This window comes from Prinia subflava, chromosome 29, assembly GCF_021018805.1.
Source record: "Prinia subflava isolate CZ2003 ecotype Zambia chromosome 29, Cam_Psub_1.2, whole genome shotgun sequence".
In the NCBI taxonomy this organism is placed as follows: Eukaryota; Metazoa; Chordata; class Aves; order Passeriformes; family Cisticolidae; genus Prinia; species Prinia subflava.
Window position 1 is genome coordinate 469251 of NC_086275.1, and position 21490 is coordinate 490740.

Here is a 21490-nt window from a genome sequence, read left to right on the forward strand (position 1 = left end):
AAAAAACAAAGAGACACCTTAGATTGTCTGTGAAAATTAAATCTCACAACTCAAGTCAGGCAGGTGCTCAAGCAAAGAACAAACACTTAAAAAAATCAGAGTTCTGCTGGGATTTCTCCTAAGAGTGGGCACTTAATTCCACTTATTTCAAATCAGTCAAATTGTTTTTCCTGTTTTCCTGTTTTTCCTCAGACACTTAAATGCCCAATTGCCTTTAAAATTCTGACACCTGGATGATTTTTTTCTCCTAAAACTGACCCAAAGCCCTGAATGATTCAGGCACAGAACAGAAATTCCATCCCTGCACCTCTGAGCCAGTGATGCCAACTTTGATCAGCCAGGTGAGAGAACTGGACACCAGGGTGGGGACACTGCCAAAAGGACGAGGGGTGGGACACGTTTACAAACTCTAGAACATAAATAATGCTGAGAAGGGGAAAAATTAACCAAATTTAGAGCCATTTCTGGCAAATCTGCCAGTGAAAATGCCTGAAATGTGCTGGGGAGGGAGAACTCGTTGTGAATTCTTTGGTGTCAGCTGCTCCTCTCCTCCCAGTTCGGAGGGTGCCCGTCCCAGTGCCCAACTGGGCAGGCAGAGGGAGAGAGAGGAGAAGCCTGAACAGGTGAGCAGCAAGGCCAGGTGAGGTTTCAGGTGAGAGGAGCAGAGCAGAGGTGGAGGAGGCAGCTGCTCCCACCCCTGGCAGTCCAAGGGAGGGAGGGACAATGAACCCCTGACACGCCAAGGATTCTGTCCCAAATCCTGGCCTGCAACTGCAGAAAATGCAGCCACAGCCAAACCTCCCCGAGGAAAAGAGCAAAAAGGAGGTTAAAGATCAACTGGAAAATTCCTCCCAAGGGCAGCCCCGCCCCTGTGAGTGATTTCTGCACGAGTGGTTCCCTTCTCCAGGAAAAACCCAGTGCACAAGGTACCTCCGTGTGTTCAGGTGGTTAAAACAGAACACAAAGGCTGGAAAAGAGAACTCCAAAGTCACAAAATGCCAAAACTCCTGAACGTGACAGCTCAGCCTGTCTGCCCACCCCAGGAAACCATTCCTGGATCCCAGCTGTGCTCCTGGAGGAGTGAAACCCAACCTGCCCAGAAAAGCACCCAGGACTGAGGTCAGAGTGGGGAAAGGCACTGAATTAACAGGAGCTGCTGTTCAGATGAGCTCCAGACAGCTCAGGCCACGTCCTGATGTTCTCCCTGACGTGAAATTCTCCGCCCAGACTCGAAGTTGTTGTTGCAGTGAAGTTCCAGAGGACGCCGGGCTCGGTGTGAGCGCAGCAGGAAGGGAGGGAGGGCAGCAAACGCCAAGATAAGAAAACCCAGCGGCTTTCAAGTCAAGCAGTGTCTGTGTCCAAGAGCACAAAAAGGAGCTGACACGTCCAAAAATGCCCCAGAGAGGCAGGAAAAGCTGGCCAGGATGTCCAGGAAGCTTCCCAGGATCTCCCCCGGGAAGCAGCAGCCCGCAGGCAGCTGGAATTGCGTGCTGGGGATGGATGGGATGTGACTGCAGTGCCACCTCCCAGGCAGCGCCAAGCCAGAGGTGATGGAAATCTGGGATGGCTCTGGATGAGGGAAATCTGCTCCCAGGGCAGCGCAGCAGCCCCTGCAGCCACGCTGATGTCAAAAGGATTGGGGAGAACAAAAGAAAATGACAGCTTCAGTCTGAGCAAAACCCTCCCGGGGGTGGCTTTGGTTGGGTTGGGTTTTGTTTTCCCTGAAAAAGCCTTTGCTGAGGAAACTTTTCATTAAGTTTAACAAACTTTGGGTTTTCAGTAAGGTCAGAAAGTCATTTCAGTCAGGGGAGAACAAGAACCACCCAACAATAATTGCATTTCCTGCTGTCAGCAGGGTCTGAGTGGCTCTTCCCGACTTCTACAAGATCATCAGAAGCAAAACAAGAGAATTAACAAATAAATTGATTTCCTGAAAGAGAAAGCAAAATCTTCATCAACATTGACGATAAATAAACAGGCCGTGAGCTGTTTATGGAACTGGTACCAGTGAAGTCCTGGGATCAGTGCAGAGGGTACCAGTAAAGTCCTGGTATTAGTGTAACTGGTACCAGTAAATCCCTGGGATCAGTGTAACTGGTACCAGTCAATCCCCTGGGATCAGTGTAACTGGTGCCAGGAAAGTCCTGGTATTGGTGTAACTGGTACCAGTAAATTCCTGGTATCAGTGTAACTGGTACCAGTCCAGCCCTGGTATTAGTGTAACTGGTACCAGTAAATCCCTGGTATCAGTGTAACTGGTACCAGTCCAGCCCTGGTATTGGTGTAACTGGTACCAGTCCAGCCCTGGCCCAAGTGCAGCTTCTGTCACTCCATCATTCCCAGGAGGGATTTTCCCACCTCGTTAAAAAGCACAAAATGAGACTCAAACCCAGCTGAGCAGAGCCTGCCCCAGGCAGGGCAGCCCAGTGCAGTGACACCAGTGAGACCAGCCCAGCATTCCCAGTTCCACTGGGAAGGAGCTGCTGGGATGGCAGCAGTGAGGAACTGGGAACAGACAGAGCAGGAGAGAGGAGAAGAGAATTCCAGCAGGGATTGGTGTGTCAGGCAAACCAGGACAGGGAATCCAGTGCCAGCAGCAGTGAGGAACTGGGGACAGACAGACCAGGAGAGAGAATTCCAGCAGGGATTGGTGTGTCAGTGCTGCCCAGGCAAACACAGCACAGGGAATCCGGTGCCAGCAGCAGCTCCTTGGTGGCATTTCCCAGGAAAGCTCCAGGGGAGGTGCAGGAACCCCCAGACCCTCACGGCAGCCCCTGCTCCGAGGACACCACGCTGGATTTCCTGGCCTTGGGGGGCGGAGGGGGAGGCTTGGCCTCTCTTCTGCTGGGCAGTGGTGGAGCAACCTGAGGAGGGGGAACACACAGGAAAATCAGCACTGCTGGCAAGCGTGAGGGGTTTGGCTTCACCAAATGAAGGGTAAACACTTAAAAAAAATCAGAGTTCTGTTGGGATTTCTTCTAAAAGTGGACACTTAACTCCACTTATTTCAAATCAGTCAAATGCCCTGTTTTTCCTCAGACACTTAAATGCCCAATTGCCTTTAAAAATCTGACACCTGGGTGATTTTTTTCCCCTAAAATTGACCCAAAGCCCTGAATGATTCGAGCACAGAACAGAAATTCCAGCTTGCACCTCTGAGCAGTGAAGGGATCTCTCTGCTGGGCACAGCTCCACAAAGTCACCTCCAGCCAAATCAAAGGCAAAGAAGGAAATCTTCCTCCTTATCTCGTACTTCAAAGCTTTATTCCAGAGACACAGCACAGAACAAAGCGAGGAGTTGTTTTCTTGCCTGCTGAAGCCGTTAAGTGTGATCACCCTTGGAATTCTTTTTGGATAACTCCCGGTTTATCTCACTCAGGTACTCCCAAATCCTGTCTGGAAGCTGCACTGGGGAGGAATCCCTCCCTTTCCATTGCAAAAGGAATTCCTGGCAGGGAACAGCCACAACAGGATCCTTTCTGTGCTCCCCACTGGGAAGGAATTACGCTGGCATCACCAGCACCTCCATTTCAGGGGCAGGTGAACGATTCTGACACAAAATTTGCACATCAGGGACTCCAAACAGCCCGGAGACAGCGAGGTGTGAGAGAAACATCAGTGATGCAGCACTGGCAAAGGGGCACTGTGAGATTCCTGCAGGAAAATCTCTCCGTGGGACTCAGACAAAGGGCAGGATTTAAATACAGGCTTTTTAAAGTCACTAGTGGCTTGAAAAATCAGATTCTGCTGAGGTCAGGCTTAGAAGGAGACATTGGAGACATCTGAAAATTGTGATTTTGACCCCCACACTTTGTTTTCAGGCCAAATTATTGCACTATTTTAGGCTGGTGGTGTTTTTGAGACTTTTGCCTGGTGTGTTTTCCATGTCTCTTCCCAGCCCCACACACCTTTTTCCTGCACAAGGACAACCCAAACTCTCACTTGGAAAGAAAAATAATGATAATAAAGGCACTGCATTCCACTGTCTGAAACAGATAAAAATTCCTTTTTTCCCTTCTTTTGATGTTTCAGGGAGTGAAGCAGTGAAATGATGGGACAGGTTTGGAGCAGCAGCACCCCCAGGAGTGTTTGGAAGGTTGCAGTGGTGCCTCCTGTCCCAAAGCTGCTCCCCAAAATCCCTTTTCAGCCCCCATTTCTCACCTCCACGGAGTTCCTGCCCTCGTAGGGTTTGCTCTTGGGTGGAGGAGGGGGCGGCGTGGCCAATCCATCACCCTGCAGGGAGGGGGAGCCTGGAGACAGCAGCAGGGAGAGGAGAAGTAATAAAAACAATAAGGAAAAGATAGGAACAATGAAGAAAACAAAAAGGAAAAAAAAAGAATAAAAAAGGAAAATAAAGGAAAAAAAGAATAAAAAAGGGAAAAAAGAAAAAATGAAAAAAAGAAAAAAGCAACAAATAAGAAAAAAGGAAACGAACAAATAAGAAAAAAAGAAAAAAACAAATAAGAAAGGAAAAAAGAACAAATAAAAAAGGAAAAAGAATAAATAACAGAAAAAGGAAAAAAGAACAAATAATAAAGGAAAAAGAACAAATAAAAAAGGAAAAAGAACAAATAACAGAAAAAGGAAAAAAGAACAAACAAAATAAGGAAAAAAGAAAAAATAACAGAAAAAGGAAAAAAACAAAAAAAGAAAAAAGAACAAATAAGAAAAAAGGAAAAAAGAACAATTAAGAAAAGAAGAAAAAAGAATAAATAGGAGAAAAAAAAAGAAAAAAGAGCAAATAACAAAAGGAAAAAAGACCTCAGGGCTCAATAAACCTTCCCGAAATTCAGGGAATCATGGGATGGGTGTGGTTGGAAGGAGCTGAAATCCCATCAGGGCCACCCCTGCCATGGCAGGGACACCTCCCGCTGCCCCAGGGGGCTCCAGCCTGGCCCTGGGCACTGCCAGGGATCCAGGGGCAGCCACAGCTCCTCCCCACCCTCACAGGGGGGAATTCCTCCCCAAAATCCCATCTGACCCTGCCCAGTTTAGAACTGTTCCCTGTGTCCCATCACTCAGTGCCCTGGGAGAAGTCTCTTCCCATCCTTCCCGTCCAGGAGAAAACAAGGAAGGAACTGAAAACCCAGAGACTGGAATTCCTCTGATGCTTTAACAAGGGATGGGCAAGATCTGATCTTTGATGCCACAGCCAAATTCTGTTATCTGCCAGAAACAATAACCCCTGTTCTCCGGGGAAACTGAGGCACTGGGATGCACTGGGATGCACTGGGGGTAACTGGGGCTCCAGAGGCAGCAGCTGGGGCTCAGTTCCCATTGCTTGTGCCCAAACCTCCCATGTGTAAAATGGAACAACACTGACCTACAGTAACAATTTTAAGCTTATTTTCATGGAATAAATCTTGATTTTCAGGACTTCCAACGAGCCCTGAGCCGCTCTGATCCAACTCTGAGCAGCTCCTCCCTGCCCAAACTCAGATTCCCCCAGAGCCCCGGCCCAGGACTCACTCTGTGTGCGGGGGGTTTTGGGGGTGATGGGGGGTGGGCTGCAGCTGCATTGCTGCAGCGAGGAGCCGTGCAGCAGGCTCAGCCTGCCGTCCCCCAGCTGCAGGCTCTTGGGCCTCTGCGCCTTCCCTGCCGCGCCCTGCGGGGACAGAGACACAGACAGGCAGGTGAGCACGGCCAGGTAACACAGAGCTGTCCTAGAGACACAGAAATATACAGGTGAGCACGGCCAGGTAACCCAGAGCTGTCCTAGAGACACAAAAATATACAGGTGAGTACAGCCAGGTAACCCAGAGCTGTGCCAGTGACTCTGATCCCCACTGGGAGCCTCCCAGCCCAGCAGCCTCCAGCCTGTTCCTCTCCCCAGCCTCCCCTGGGGGTTTCTTCTGCTTTATTCCTCCAGGAATGCCCACCCTGGCCTCGCACGGGGCTGCAGCACAGCACAGCCGGGCACATGCAGGCTCCCAGAGCTGCTGACTGCACCACCAGAGCAGCTCTCCCCACTCCCTGAGCCACCCAAGGGCTCTGCCCCTCACAGGACACTGGATTTGTGCAGCGGTGCTGCCTGAGAGCAGCTCAACATCTGGCTGGCAGCTGGATCTCTGCCTCTCCCACAAAACCAGGGCTTTGCCGTGGTGCTGAGAGCACCCCGGGCTCTGCTCTGCTCCTCCCTGAGCCTCCTGCTCCCAGCCTGGACCTCCAGCCAAGCTGCAGTTGGGGCCTGTGACAGCGATTTTCCAAATTGAAAATAAAGGGAATTACTCAGATGATGGAGGCTTTTTGGTATTTGAACCCTTCCCAGTGTTTCATGAAGTTCCCCCTGAGCAGCAGGGCTGGGAGCAGTGGGAACACTCAGCTCCTGCCGTGGGTTTTGTTATTGCTGTCGTTACTGGGAATTTTTTGTTATTGGGTTTTTTTACCATTTGGGAAGTCAGTTCTGGTTCTGGCTCCTTCTCCACAATAACCTGAGACTTGCTAATGCTCCACTCCTTCCTCTTGAGTTTGCTGATCCTGTTGTCACCATCCTCTTTCACAGGCAGCTCCTCGGCTCTGGAAGATGTGGAGATTCTCCTCTCCAAGAGAGGCTCCAGGGTGGATCTGTGGCCAAAAAGAGGGAGAAAAACATGAAACACGAGTCCATCAGACGAGGAAAGGGCTGTTTGTTAAAAAGCTGCCATCTCTCAGTTTCTGTAAGGGATTATTGTGACAAAGTGAGGCAGGACCGTGGATTTTTCCATGAGATTTGTGCTGCTGCCCCTGGAATTCTGAATATTGTGTGGTTTTTGTCCAAGGTAAAGTGTGATCTGCTTGCAATTCTGATAAACAAGACCCTGCCTGCCTGCAGAGGGGCTCGGAGGGTGCTTCTTGTTCTTGCAGAAAACTGCACCAAGGGGGCTTCATCGAGTGGTCTGTGCCTGTTTTAAGGGGCAGCCTGGAAATAAATGAGATGGGAACGGCCAGGAGAGTGAGGAGCTTGTGTGGTTCAGCACTCCCCAGGCAAAACTCAACATTTCAGGGCTGCACTCCTCACTCTGTAAAATGACAATACAGTATTTCCATGGAATAAAACTTGATTTTCAGAGTACCTGATCCTGCCTAAGGCATATCCCCCCAGCCATCAATCACTGCCAATCACTCAATCACTCACGGAATCACTCAATCAATCACGGAATCACTCAATCAATCACGGAATCAATCAATCAATCAGGGAATCAATCACTCACTGACCCGTCGGAGCCCGGCCTGGAGGACGCGCTGTCGGACGAGGTGGACGAGACGGAGGCCACGGAGGAGGCCACGGAGGTGACCGAGAGCCTCCTGAGGGTGGAGGACATGATGTAGGGCAGCACCACGGAGCCCGACCTGCTGGGCTTCCTGTCGGTCAGCGCCGGGGGCTGCGGGGAGACGGCGTGAGGGAGCGGCACTGCCATGAGGGAGCGGCACTGCCATGAAGGAGCGGCACTGCTCCGGCAAAGGAGCGGCACTGCCATGAGGGAGCGGCACTGCCATGAGGGAGCGGCACTGCCATGAGGGAGCGGCACTGCCATGAGGGAGCGGCACTGCCATGAGGGGAGCGACACTGCCATGAGGGGAGCGACACTGCCATGAGGGAGTGGCACTGCCATGAGGGAGCGGCACTGCCATGAGGGAGCGGCACTGCCGTGAGGGAGCGGCACTGCCGTGAGGGAGCGGCACTGCCGTGAGGGGAGCGGCACTGCCATGAGGGGAGCGGCACTGCCGTGAGGGAGCGGCACTGCCGTGAGGGGAGCGGCACTGCCATGAGGGGAGCGGCACTGCCATGAGGGGAGCGGCACTGCCGTGAGGGAGCGGCACTGCCGTGAGGGAGCGGCACTGCCGTGAGGGAGCGGCACTGCCGTGAGGGAGCGGCACTGCCGTGAGGGGAGCGGCACTGCCGTGAGGGAGCGGCACTGCCGTGAGGGAGCGGCACTGCCATGAGGGGAGCGGCACTGCCGTGAGGGAGCGGCACTGCCGTGAGGGAGCGGCACTGCCATGAGGGAGCGGCACTGCCATGACGGGAGCGGCACTGCCATGAGGGAGCGGCACTGCCCCGGCAAAGGAGCGGCACTGCCATGAGGGGAGCGGCACTGCCGTGAGGGAGCGGCACTGCCCCGGCAAAGGAGCGGCACTGCCATGAGGGGAGCGGCACTGCCATGAGGGAGCGGCAGTGCCATGAGGGAGCGGCAGTGCCATGAGGGAGCGGCAGTGCCATGAGGGGAGCGGCACTGCCATGAGGGAGCGGCACTGCCATGAGGGAGCGGCACTGCCATGAGGGAGCGGCAGTGCTGGGCACTGGGCAGGTCACACCTTCAGGGTTGTGTTCAGTTCTGGGACCTCCAGTTTGGGAAGGACCTGGAGGGGCTGGTGTGAGACCAGGGAAGGGAACAGAGCTGGCAAGGGGCTGGGAAAGCACCAGGAGGGGCTGAGGGAGCTGGGAAAGCCCCAGGAGGGGCTGAGGGAGCTGGGAAGGGGCTGGAGAATTCCTGAGGGAGCTGGGAAGGGGCTGGAGAATTCCTGAGGGAGCTGGGAAGGAGCTCAGCCTGCAGAAAAGGAGGCTCAGGGGGACCCTGTGGCTCTGCACAGTCCCTGACAGGAGGGGACAGCCGGGGGGATTTGGGATCTGCTCCAGGAACAGGGACAGGAGGAGAGGGAACGGCCCCAGGCTGGGCCAGGGGAGGCTCAGGGGGGACAGCAGCAGGAATTTCCCCATGGAAAGGGAGCTCAGGGATTGGAACTGCCCAGGGGGGTTTGGATCCCCATCCCTGGAGGTGTCCAAGGAGCTCTGGGCTGGGGACAAGGTTTGGGCACACCTTGGACTCGTTGGTCTCACAGCTCTTTCGCAGCCCTGACGATTCTGGGATTCTGTGGCACCACCTCACACCCACCCACGGGTGGAAAAGGGGGAGTTGGGCTCCTCTGGGGCCAAACATGGAGAAACCAGGCTCCCTCACCAGAGTTATGACCCCGTACTGCTTCTCCACCTTCCTCCTGAGCTCCCTGAAGCAGCCTGTGAGCCTCTCGTGCAGCGGCTTCAGCTGCTCCGTCAGCTTCTCCCCGTGGATCCGGATCCCCTCTGCCAGGAGAGGCATCTGAGGGAGGAGCAGAATGAGCTGCAGGGGCACCAACCAGCCCTGCTGCTTCCCCAGAGCGCGAGGTGAACGGCTCAGATCGAATTAAAGGATTTAAATCAACGTGTTTGGGGTTTGCAGAGGGGAAAATGAACAGTGACAGGGTAAGGGAGCTCAGCTGCTGGTTCAGAGCTGGTGACAGTCAGGGGACTTCAGTGTTGGAGCTCCAGGTGTTGAACAAACATCAGCATTTTTGCCCATTTGGGGATTTTGGATGGGATTTGGAGCCCCCTGGGACAGGGGAAGCTGTCCCTGCCCATGGCAAGGGTGGGAATAGATGAATTTAAGGTGTTTTCCAACCCAAAACATTCCAGGCTCCTTAAAGACTGAGCTCAATTCCTCACCCATTTCACACCCCAACAAATTCAAAGCTTTAAGGTCCCTTCCCACCCAAACCATTTGAGGATTCCGTGATTCCCTCTTCCCCACTCCCCCAGCTCTTTCCCAGTTCCATACCTGTATAGCAATCTGTTGCTTGAGCAGCTCGATTTTGTCTTGATCTTCAGGATGTTCTTGGAGGTATTTCTCGGTGAAGAAGGCCTGGAAGCACAGAGAGGATGACACAGGTGACACAGGTGACACAGGCGACACAGGTGACACAGGTGACACAGGTGACACAGACACCGCTTCCTCAGGCAGCTCTGAGGAAAAAACCCTCTAAAAGCAATTCATTGCCATTATTCCTCATAGTAAACCCAAATTTTGCTGGCATTGAGCTGAGGGACAAAGAACCAGGGTTATTTGCTGGGAGAAGGGAGCAAACCCCACTTTTTTATTTTAAAAATTTACACTTTTTCCCAGTGAAACACATGGAAAAACAGTTACTGCATCAGCAAGGTTTTGCTCAGTCCTGATCCCCCTCTCACAAAGCAGATTTGAATAACTGAGGTTCCATCACTTCTCACTTAAATGAGAGTGGCAGACCCAAAACCTCCCGTTCTGACTTCAAAAAATCTCCTTTATTTTTCAGTGCCCCACAGCCCACAAGGACACCCAAACCCCCTCAGCTGCCCCAAGGAGAGCAAGGCAGCTCCTGCTGCAATTTCCTTGATTTCAGCCCTTAAATCCCTCCTTTTCACCCGGGGCTGCTCACAGAGATTCAGCAGAAATAAAACCCCCTGCTGGGATTTGGGCTCCTTCCTTCAGCAAAGCACCTTTAGTCTCCACTTCTCCTGGGTTTACTTTAATCAGCAGAACCTGGTCTTGGTTTGAAGTGGAACAAACACAAATCCACTTTCCTGGACTGAAAACTTCAAATTTTGCCAATTCCCCTGATGTATCCCATTGAAATGGATCTCGATTCCTGGCCAGATTAATCTTTTGTTGGTTTTTTTTCCTAGATAAATTCCTCTAATAAGTTCTTCATTTGTGTCTCTGAGCTATTTCAGCCTCTAAAAAATAAATATATATATTTTTATTTTTTTTTTTTCTGTAAAACTGGACTGTGGTTCAAGTTTATAGGGCTGGGGGTCTGATCCTGAACAGGAGGGAGGTGAGCCTGGGAAAGGGCTGCTTTTTCAAGGAAAAAGAGGATTTTCCTTGAAAGTGCTTAATTATTGCAAGAGGAAAGAAGTCAAAAACCCCAGCCTTGGATTTTGGCTGCAATGAAACCATTAAAACTCAGATTTTAGCCTCCCACTAAAGCCAAATGTTCTGCACCGATCTGCAGCTGAAATAGGAAAATATGAAGCAGAAATGAATATTTCCAGATGTGGCTGCACAGACTTGGTGTTTTCTAGTTTTAACTGCCTTCCCACTGCTAGTGGGAGGCTTCAGGGAGGCTCTGAGCTCTCCCTGGAGCTTTCCCTTCTCCAGGTGAACATTCCCAGCTCTCCCAGCACCCAGAGGGGCTCCCCGGGTGTCCCAGGACCTTTTCATAGTTGGTGTAGCCCCCCATGACGGCGGGGTCCACGATGCCGCTGAGCAGCATGGACAGGGGGTGCACGGGCAGGCTCCTGTCCCACGTGTGCTGCTGCACAATGTTGGTGATCCTCTCGTTGGTCAGCTCCATGGTCTCGATGGCGTTCTCCAGGGGGCTGATCTCCTCCTGGGGGACAGCAGAAACACAGTGAGAATGAACCTTGTGAGCCTTCATTCCATTTTTGAGGGAGGAATTCCTGGCTGGGAGGGTGGGGAGGGGCTGGGATGGAATTCCCAGATTTGCTGTGGCTGCCCCTGGATCCCTGGCAATGCCCCTGGAGCACCCTGGGGCAGTGGGAGCTGTCCCTGCCCATGGCAGGGGTGGCACTGGATCATTTCAGGGTCCCCCCAGCCCAAACCATTTTGGGATTCCGTGGTTCTGTGATTCATTCCTCTCCACTGAGCAAGAAACAAAATAATTTCCTTTTATCTGTGCCACATCCAGCAGTGGAAGGAGTGGCTGGCATTCCCAAGGGTTCCAAGGCTTTATTCCATTGAGGAATGGAATTCCAGGAGGGATTGGAGGAGCCCTCGTGCAGAACTCACCGTTGTGACCTGTTTGACCTCAAACCACTTGAGGATGCCAGGAAATGAATAAGCTGTGGTGTAGGTTGTCCTTTCTATCCACATGTTCTGGGCAGAAAAAAGAGAAAAAAAAAAAGATCTGAGATGTGAGGGAAATATTGGGCTTGGAATTCAACTCTGTTTGTGTGGATTGAGGCTTCCAGAAGGGCCTGGCAGGAATTCCACAGCCAATCCCACCTGCCCTGGCTGGGATGGAGCCCACATCTCTGGATTCTGAACATCAAAACTCCACTCTGGAGCCTCCTGACATCACCCCCAGCTTCAGGTGGAGGCTGCAATGCCCTTTTGTGTCTCCTGCTTTTTTACTTAAAATTTAAAATTAAAATTTAGATTCTCCTACTTTTTAATTAATTAATTAAATTTAATTTTGGGAGAAAATCTGATCTGTAATGCAGAGACTTGGAGAAAACCTCTTTCACCTCCTCTCTGAATTTCTTGTGATTCTCCTCTGTCTTATCTCCTAATTCCCAACCTCCACAGGAAGAGGGAAAAGGTTTTGGTCAAAAATGCACCCACAAAACAAACAGAGGGCAAAGCACTCACAGCAAACTCATTGTCTGGATCTTTCTCTCCCTTCCTGACAGGTCTGGAGTGGGTGAACTGCTGCACCTCGTTGGCTCTGTAGTAGCTGGGAAGAAGCAGAGTAAAAAGGTGATTTTTCCTCACCTCTCACCCTCCTCACTCAAATGTTCAAGTGTTTCAGTTTGTGGGGAGGAATTTACACAATTTACACAATTAATTTACACAATTTACACAATTCACACAAAGTGCCCGAGTTAGTGGGGAAAACACAAACAGAAGGTCAAGGGGGAAGAAAAATGAATTACTTTAAGATCTGCTCAGGAACAGGTTTATCTTTGTAATTTGGTGGCAGGTTCATCACAGGCTTCACAATGAAGCACTGCACATCTGAGCAGCTCTGGTTAAGGATAAAAAACTGGGAATCCTTTGGGGAAATGGGAGAGGGAGAGAAAAACCCTTCCTGTTTCCACTGTCAGACTCTTCCACAGCTCCCTGTGCTCTCGTTAAGTATTTTTCTTTAAACCTGACTAATTCATCACCAATCACAGGCATTAGATGTTGCATCTTGCACTTTAGAGGCTCCTTAAATTATAATTAATTAAAATTGAATTTAAAACCCAAAATGAGAATGACTTTACAAATAATAATCCCAGAGTGGTTTGGCTTGGAAAGGACCTTGAGATCCACCCAGTGCCACCCCCTGGGACAAATCCACTGTCCCAGGCTGCTCCAGCCTGGCCTTGGGCACTGCCAGAAGTGGGAATTCCCTGAGAATTCCCTGAAATTCCCTGTGAAAACACCTGGGAATGCCGGGCACCCCGGATTTCTGCTCTGGGAGACAAGAAAAAGGCAACAGGAGGTTCTGTGGGTGCATCGGGCTCTTCTCTCAGCCCACAGCGATTTATCAGAGGCTGCTGCTCCTTCCCTGCCACTTTTTAGACTCCTGAAGCCAAATGAACTAAGGAATTGCTTCACCCTTGCTTTTGCACCTGTGAGGAATGACAAACATTAAAAAAATCTTGGTAATTGCATCCCCAAGCACAAAACTTATTGTGCTCCTCCAAAATTCTGCTTTGAGGGCTGTGCTGAGGCTTTACAGCAGCAAAAACCTGGCTGGAAAAGCAAAGTTCAGCCAGTCTGACCCTGTTAGGAGCTGATTTCTGAATGCCCTGCCCTGTGAATGTTTCAGTGGGGGTTAAAGCAGCCCCCACACATCCTGTAATTCCCTGAGGCATCTCAAGAGCATCTGGAGAGCCAGAGCAGAGTCACCCTGCCTGCAGCGAGATCAGATCAGGCTCTGAATGAATTCTGTGTCTCAGCACAGCCTGGGCTTGGTGCCCTGCCGAGCTCCCAGTGCTCAACTGGGGGGACTGGGCAGCTTTGGGGAGCCCCTGAGGCTCAGCACAGCTCCCCTGGCAGCCCCAGCATGAGGTTACCAAGAGAAGAACGAGGTATTTTGACAGAAAAGAGAAAAAAAAACCCAAAAAACCCATCCCAGCCTAAAGAAATAAAAAAGAGCCTGAGGCAAAGGAGGTTAGAGGAGCCTGAAAGTAAAACCCAGGGCAGAAGCAGCAAGGTCTGCCTGACACAGCAGAGATGTGGGCACTCCCCAGGAGGGGTTTGTGTCCCAAATCCAGGCCCTGCAGCTGCTCCTCCATCCCAGGGCTGGGCCACAGCCCCGGAACCCAACACCCCCAAACCTGGGGACGGGTCAGATCCACATCCAGATTCAGATCTGCATCCAAACTCTGCAGCTCGGCTTCATCCCCAGCCAGCAACATCACAACAAACACAAACAGATGCAGAGGAAGCAGCTGAAACAAAGCAGCTCCAGAAGAGGCAGCTTTGATACCAAGTTTGGCCTCGAATGGGTTTTAATTTCCTCTGTGGGTTGAGTGCTTGGCAGGAGGATTGCAGGGGAAGTTTCTGCTGTCCCTGCCTGCCTTGGGCCGCTGTGCACAGGGCTTGAGGGCCAGAATGGACCTTCAGATTCTCCAGCCTGGCCTGGTGAGCACGGGCTGGAGGCCCAGGAATTTGGTTTTCCTGGCATGATCTTCCAGGAGGCAGCAGCTGAGGACACTGGCAGGAAGCTGGAGCATCTCCAGTGGCTCAGATTCACAATTCAAGGGTCTTAACCCTGGTGGGGAGCTCGGGACACAGCTTGGAGTCCCACCAGCAAGGGGGAAAAATGAGAATTAAAATGTACTAAGGGCTCTGCACCCAACAATTTCCAGTGACACAGTAACACTTCTTATAAAGGGACTTTCAGGGGGAAAAACCACACAAACCCCAGCACTTCATAAATGCTCATGGACTGCAGGGAAGAAGGGAGCAGCCTCACTTTCCGTGCCACTTTCCAGCCTGAATTTCACATTTTTCACCCCAAAACACCCAGCTGGGTCCCACCACGGAGCAGCTGAGAGAGAACACAGGGAATCCTCCCTGCAAAACGCTCCTCACCCTGACAGCAACTTCTTTAACTCTGCCAGCCTCACAGAGCCTCTTAAATCCATCCTTACAACTCTGCATTTTCATGCCCCGTGCCTGCCTCCACCCTCCTGGAGCAATAATCCCCTCAAATATCATTTCTGCTCTCCACCAGGTGCATCCCTGTGGGGCAGAGGCAGCTCTGGGGTGTCCCCAAATGTCCCCAAACCCAAAAGATACACTGTTTGGGGGAAGCCTTGATCTCCTCTGCTGGAGGGGCCGTGCTGGTCATCTTCTCAGCACTGGGGAACTGCGTCAGCAGCTTCAGGTTAAAATCCTCCCTGCGCTCGTACTCCTTGCCACGGTAGATGAAAACCTTGTTCTGTGGGCAGGAGAAGGAAAAGGGGGTTAAAATTCAATAAAGCAGTGGGACAGAGCTTGCCAAGCCCCCTCCCAGAGCTGGTTTGTGGGAAGGGGTGAGGCCAGCTGGACAGGAGAGGTGAGGGAATGAGGGCACAGCAACTCCCAGCAGCCAGGCCTGGCAAGGGGAACCTCAGATCTGTCAAAAAAATCCATTTCTCCACAGAGAATCATCAAACAGAGTGGGAAAGGAGCTTTGAAAGGCCTGCAATGAGCAGGGACATCCTCGAGCAGCTGCTGATGCCCACACAAAGAGCCCAGAGCTGCTCACACCTCGCAGAACTCACAGGTTCAACACTGGCACTCCCAGCCAGGAGCTGGCTTTTAGTGACAGGATAAATGTGCCAGGAAATTCCTAAACACAGAAATTCCTAAAACCAGAAATTCCTAAACACAGAAATTCCTAAAACCAGAAATTCCTAAACACAGAAATTCCTAAAACCAGAAATTCCTAAACACAGAAATTCCTAGAATTCCCTGCCTGCCAGCCCTGCTGTGAGCTCCCAGGGCACAGAGGGGGAATTTCAGCTCACTCCCATTCCTGAGCAGCACCCACCACGTCCAGCCCTGGCAGTTTTGCTCTCCACACCCAACACCAGGCCATGGCCAATTGTTTTTTCCACCTGGCAGTGATTTCTGGAAGGGATGGATTCCAAAATATAACCTGGAGCTGAAAACCTTCCATGCCATCTCCTCACACAGTTCTAACTTAAACTCCTTCTCTTTTTCTACGCTTAGCTTCCACTGAAGGCCAGAACTTCAAACAGCTCCAGCCTGAGGTGGTGAAATGGCCTTGGATTTTAAATAACAGGAATATTTTCAGCCTTGCTGACCTTGATCTGAGTCATTCCTCTCCTCCACACAGGTCCAGCAGCGCTCAGCAGCTGTCTTAATTAAGAAGCACCTTTGCACTTGAATTCTTGTGAGTGGGACAAACTCTCCCTGATCACTGAAACGATCCCTGTCCTCAAAATTTGCTTTGCTGAGAAGCAACAGGAGAAATTCTTCACAGGCTGAACATTTTCTAACAGCAACAATCACATTGCAGAGGGAGCTCAGGCACAAAAGATTAAAAAATCTACTCAAATCCACAGAAGAACTAATCAATCATCTAAAAGAACCTATTGTAACACCCTGACTCTGCTCAAGCTGCTAACACCCAATTTCACCTCTGGCTTTTCTCTTTTTAGACACTGAGATGCTCTGAAACACTCCTGGGATTTAGATCTGTCAGTGCCACTGAAAGGAAAAGGAGTTTGGCACCAGATTTTCTTGGAAGCTCTGTGAAAATTGTGATTTTTAGGGTGTGCAGCACTGCAGAAGTCAGGTGGGGAAGGATTCTTACCCGCAGGAAAGAGGGAAAACCCTGCCCGTAGTATCCAACAGCAAAGTACTCGGGCTGAGGTCTCATGGCCTTCATGATATTCTCATAAAAAGTGGCTCTTTTTTTCTGGAAAAGAAAAGCAACACCACACTTTCACTCTGGAACGCTCCAGCTCAACATTCCCAGGGCCAGTTCCTGATCTCTGCCCTCTGCACAAAATTCACAATTGCTTTTTGATGCAGCCTCTCATCCTCCTCCATTTCCTTGATTAAATATTTGCTTTATCTGGGCCAGAACCAACTTCATTTCCTGCTCTGCAGCCACGAGAACGGCGCTTTTAGGGTTCCAGAAGGATCCTTGAAATCCTTCCCTCATTGTGGGAAAACAAATGAAACACAAATACATTCTGCAAGCGAGCGGCCACAAATGTGACAAATGTCAGAGAGCTGGCAGAAATAAAATGGGCAGATGTGAAAGGACATAAAGAGCATCTGGTCCCACCCTGAACCACTAAAAAGCAGAATTTAAAGCCAAGAGGATGCTACAGCTCCATGTTCATGGCCAGCACTTTCACCACAGACATAACAAGGTGCTGAGATTTGTGGAGCCTGGAAATACACCTTGTTCTTACTTCATTTGGCTGAAATCAAGAATTCTAAACATCTGCACATGGCATTATCATGCTGATTAGGAGGTCAAAAGAAACTACAAAAATATTTATTCTACTCCTAACCTTCACAAAGCCACGGGCTTAAGTTGGTTTGTTTTTCTTCAGCATAAATGTACTTTAGGCTTATCCTGCTTGAACAGCATTAATTTAAGCCTGCTGGAAATGGAGGAAAAAAGCCTCACCAGGAGGTTACCAAGTCCCTCGTAGTCGAAGATCTTGTTTTCATACATGTCAGCCAGCTCCTTGCTCAGCTGGATGGCTTTTTCCCACATCTCCACGGAGGAAGAAGAGCACAGGAAACATGAAAGACTCAGTTAAAAGTTAAAAAGTTAAAAGCCTCCCCTAGCACAGACAGGTCAACAAAAACTGCAGCTGATTTGAATTCAGGCACTGCTTTCATGCTCTGCCAGGTTTCCCTCAGACTCTGCTGGGCTTTTTTTTATTATTATTTAGGAGGGGTTATTACAGTCACACAGATCTTGTGATTTGGGGAGCTGAGAGAGATTTGCAAAGCCAGGTCTGCACTGAGACCCTGAGAGGACAAACTGGGAGGAGGAAGGACAGGTCTGAACACAGACAGGGAAGCCCTCGTGGTCTCCTCCTTGGACAGGGGTTCCTTGGGTTTGTCTCACCATGGAATTGTGGAATTTGGGTGGGGAGGGACCCCAAAGCCCAGTGCCACCCCCTGCCATGGCAGGGACACCTCCCACTGCCCCAGGGAGCTCCAGCCTGGCCTGGGGCACTGCCAGGGATCCAGGGGCAGCCACAGCAAATCTGGGAATTCCAGCCCAGCCCTTCACAGGGAGGAATTCCCTCCCAAGATCCCACTGAAAATTCCCTTATTTCAACTTAAAGCCCAGCAGAACCCTCTCTGCAGGGTCAGTGCTAGCCAGGGAAGCCTCTCTCCCTGCAACCCCAAAACCTGACAGCAGCCACTCCCAGGGGAGGGAGGAAAACACCAGCACTGCTCCCTGCTCCCCTCCAGCAGCTTCGCTCTGCAGACACCCTCTGGTCAGCACAGAAATGGGATTTTAATCCCTCCAGACAAACAGTGCCCTGCTGATGGTCTGACAGTTTGATCCCTGCCAAAATCCCAAAATCCCAGCCTGCTGTGGGTCCACATCTGCTTTTACCCTCTTTGGCCAACACAGAAATAAGATTTGAACACCTCCAGACAAACAAAGCATTTGCCCTGTTGATGGCAGTGCTGTCAAAATCCCAGCCTGGAGTGAACCACATCTGATTTACCTTTATCCAACCCCAGCCTGCCACAGCCACTGAGTCAAGAATTCACCAGTGAGGAAACCCCAAACCCTACAACTCCCTAAAACCTCCTGGTTTGTGGGAAGGGCTGACCCCAGCTGGACAGGAGAGGTGAAGGAAGGAACAGGGGCTGCAGTGAGGGCACAGCAACTCCCAGCAGCCAGGCCTGGCAAGGGGAACCTCAAATCTGCCTAAAAAATCCATTTATCCACAGAGAATCATCAAAATGCTAAATGGCTGAAAGGTGGCTGTGTCAGGTGGGGCTGGGCTCTTTCTCCAGGCAGCACTGACAGGAGGAGAGGACACAGCCTCGAGGGAAATCTAGGCTGGATATCAGGAAAAAGTTTTTTACAGAAATGGTGATAAAGAATTGGAATTGTCTGCCCAGGGAGGTGGTGGAGTCACCATCCCTGGATGAGTTTAAACAAAGTCTGGACGTGGCACTCATGGTTTAGGTGAGGTGTTGGGTTGGACTCAGTGATGCTGGAGGTCTCTTCCAACCTGAGATTCTGTGAATCCTGTGAATTCTGTGAATCCTGTGATTCTGTGATTCTGTGAGTTCTGTGTGTTCTGTGAATCCTGTGAATTCTGTGAATTCTGTGAATCCAAGTCAAAGGGAATCTGCAGGGCAGGACCTGGAGCAGGAACAGGGCGAGCCCCTCACCTTGCCCCTGTCGAAGAAGGAGATGATCTCCTGGTAGAGCTTCTCCTTCAGCTCCTGCTGGGAGGACACGTAGTAGGTGTCCCTCTGCAGCAGGTGAGGCACGCACGGCTTCTCCGACCACTGGCACGGGAAAAGGCAGAGGTGAAAGAGCTGAAATATTCCCAGAGAAATCCTGAACTGGGCTGTTTGTGCCCCATTTAAACCCAGCCCTGGCATGCCTGGAGCTGCTCAGGAGGAAATAAAATAAAAAATAAAATGATTTGGTTACTCTGGGCTCTTTGTGCCTGGTTTAACCCCAGCCCTGCCATACCTGGAGCAGCTCCGCGTGCAGGAGCAGGGTGTAGGCGGCCTCTGTGAAGTTCTCACAGTCCGTGTGCAGGTCCCTGAGCTTGTACAGGTACCTGGGCAAAGCAAGAGCAGCTGTGGCTGTGAAGGGCTCCTGCACCCAAGGGAGCAGCAAAGGTTCCCTGCAGCCTCATGGAGGGACCCTGCCTACCTGATGTAAATGTCCTCTCGCTTCTTCTCCTTGTAAAAATTCTGCCAAAACCAGAAGAGGAGGGGTCCTAAAGCCCTGGGGTGCCCTCAGCCCGGGGAGGGGCCACAAAGCCACAAGGTGACCCAAACTCCAAGGTGACCCAGCCCAGGGGAGATGCCCCAAGCCCAGGGGAAGTGTCCCCACCCCAGGGGACAGTCCCCAGCTGTACCAGCACGTTGACAGTGCAGCTCATGCGGTTCTCCTTGCTCTCGTCGTGCATGATGGTCCTGTAGTCCAGCAGGTTCTCCAGCAGGCTGCTCACCAGCAGGGCAAACACCTCCCCCGAGGCTGCCAGGTACTTGTGCTTCCTGCAGTGCTCCAGGAGCCTGCGGGGACAGCGGGGACACCTCAGGGGAGCTGCTGGGAACTGCAGAGCTGACCCCCAGGAAAACACTGCATTGCACCCGATAAAAATGATGTCTTCATTTTTATTTCCTGTATTTCAGCCCCTGTGGTGCCCAGGGTGCAGCTCTGAGCTCACACTCAGGCTCACTCAGCTCCTCACACAGCAGGGACACAAAACAAATCCTGTTCCTGCTGCACCCCAAGGACAGCTGGGACAAGGGTTCAGCCCAAAAGCACAAACAAGGGGGGCTGAGGGAGGAACGAGAAGGATGGGACTGCAGAACCTGGGGCTGCAATGGGACAGTGAAACCCCAATGTGCAAATGGACCAGAACTTATCAAAAGTGGGAGACCTCGGGACCGGCTGTGCATTTTGTGTCCATTCTGTGCCCATTTTGTGTCCATTTTGTGTCCATTTTGTGCCCATTTTGGGTCCACCTTGGGTGCAGCCCTGCCCAGGCTCTTGTCCTGCCCAAGGTTCACCCTAAAGCCCTTTCAATAAATCTCTGCTTTATTCCCCAGCTCTGCCCAGTCCCTGCTCCAGCCCAGCCCTCCCAGGCCATCAAGGTCTTGGAGAAGGCTCCCAAAATTGAGTGACAGCTCTGGGATTGTGGGTGTGGGGTTTGGATAGAAGTGTGTGACAGCACAGGGTGCAAAACTCAGAGTTTAAGGGTTTAGAATACAGTAATGGATATAAAACAAGGTGGGGGATTTAGGGTGTAGGCTGAGTTCTTCTTTGTCACCTTCTCCATGGGTCTGGGTGTTTTATTGTAATTGGGTAGAAAAATTCGCATTGCTGGCCAGGGGTGTTTGGTTATTGGGTTAAACGTAAAAATAATCGAGGTGTCTTTTCTCAGTTGGACAATTTGTGCTTAAAAGACCTTGCAGAGAATGAGATAGGAACCATTTTTATGTTGTTGGCTACAACTCACAGCTTGTGAGACTGTAACAAAGTTAAGAATTAATAAACATCTGAGTCTGAAGACAAAACACCGTCTGGAGCGTTTAATCCTGACCCTGGCAGGAAAGGATAAAAGAAGGAACAGTAAATGGAATTACTGTTGGGAATTGGTGTGAATTACCCAAAAGCTCCAACGCTCCCCTGTGTGGACACTCAGTGCTGAGCACACACCTGAGACACCCAAGGCAGGGCAGGACAGCCCTTGCTGGTCAAAAAAAAAGAGTTTTTGTTGCTAAAAACTCCAATTTTGCTTTAACTCTGAGCCTGCTCTTGCCCTTGCTGCCCCCTCCCCAGTTTGGCAGCTGACCCTGAATTCCATCTCCAGTTCAGGGCAGAACAAACCCCTCAATTTTGGGCAATCAGCCCCAGAACCCCTGCACAGCTCTGCACCAGCTCCCTGCTCACTGGAGTAATTAATAATTAATAATTAATGAATTAAGGCCTCTTTGCATTGGAAAAGGAGCCAAATTAACTCTAAAATAAAGAAAGATGTAAGAGGAGCCCCCAGGTGGTTTATAACACTCACAGTTTCTCCAGCAGGACCTTGTACTGCTCATCCCCTCGGCCTCCCTCCACCTCCTGGTCCAGCTTGGTGATCAGCTCGTTTTCAAACTGGAAAGGCAAAATAAAATTTAAAATTAAAAAAAAAAAAAAAAAAATCCCCAATCAAGCAGGGAGCAGCTCTGAGGAGCAGCCTGGGGTGCTCCTGACCCTCCCCACCAGCACTTGCTGGGGGTCAGGA

At 51.0% G+C, this 21490-nt stretch overlaps 1 protein-coding gene across 1 annotated transcript in view; it reads right to left on the minus strand.

The window, feature by feature from the left end:
• Positions 1 to 2086: 2086 nt before the first annotated feature.
• The window catches only part of DOCK5 (dedicator of cytokinesis 5), a 65412-nt gene continuing 46008 nt past the window's right edge, over positions 2087 to 21490 (minus strand). Inside the window, exons 34-52 of the mRNA XM_063420147.1 lie at positions 21275 to 21360; positions 19613 to 19769; positions 19405 to 19445; positions 19219 to 19309; positions 18909 to 19028; positions 17164 to 17253; positions 16333 to 16437; positions 14808 to 14949; positions 12446 to 12527; positions 12162 to 12246; positions 11580 to 11666; positions 10984 to 11160; positions 9570 to 9653; positions 8937 to 9074; positions 7195 to 7361; positions 6387 to 6564; positions 5470 to 5605; positions 4162 to 4250; positions 2087 to 2864 (exon numbers count right to left, since the gene is read on the minus strand). Coding sequence (XP_063276217.1) covers positions 2763 to 2864; positions 4162 to 4250; positions 5470 to 5605; positions 6387 to 6564; positions 7195 to 7361; positions 8937 to 9074; positions 9570 to 9653; positions 10984 to 11160; positions 11580 to 11666; positions 12162 to 12246; positions 12446 to 12527; positions 14808 to 14949; positions 16333 to 16437; positions 17164 to 17253; positions 18909 to 19028; positions 19219 to 19309; positions 19405 to 19445; positions 19613 to 19769; positions 21275 to 21360 — 2157 coding nt within the window. The 3' untranslated portion in view covers positions 2087 to 2762. The remainder of the gene's footprint in view (positions 2865 to 4161; positions 4251 to 5469; positions 5606 to 6386; positions 6565 to 7194; positions 7362 to 8936; positions 9075 to 9569; positions 9654 to 10983; positions 11161 to 11579; positions 11667 to 12161; positions 12247 to 12445; positions 12528 to 14807; positions 14950 to 16332; positions 16438 to 17163; positions 17254 to 18908; positions 19029 to 19218; positions 19310 to 19404; positions 19446 to 19612; positions 19770 to 21274; positions 21361 to 21490) is intronic.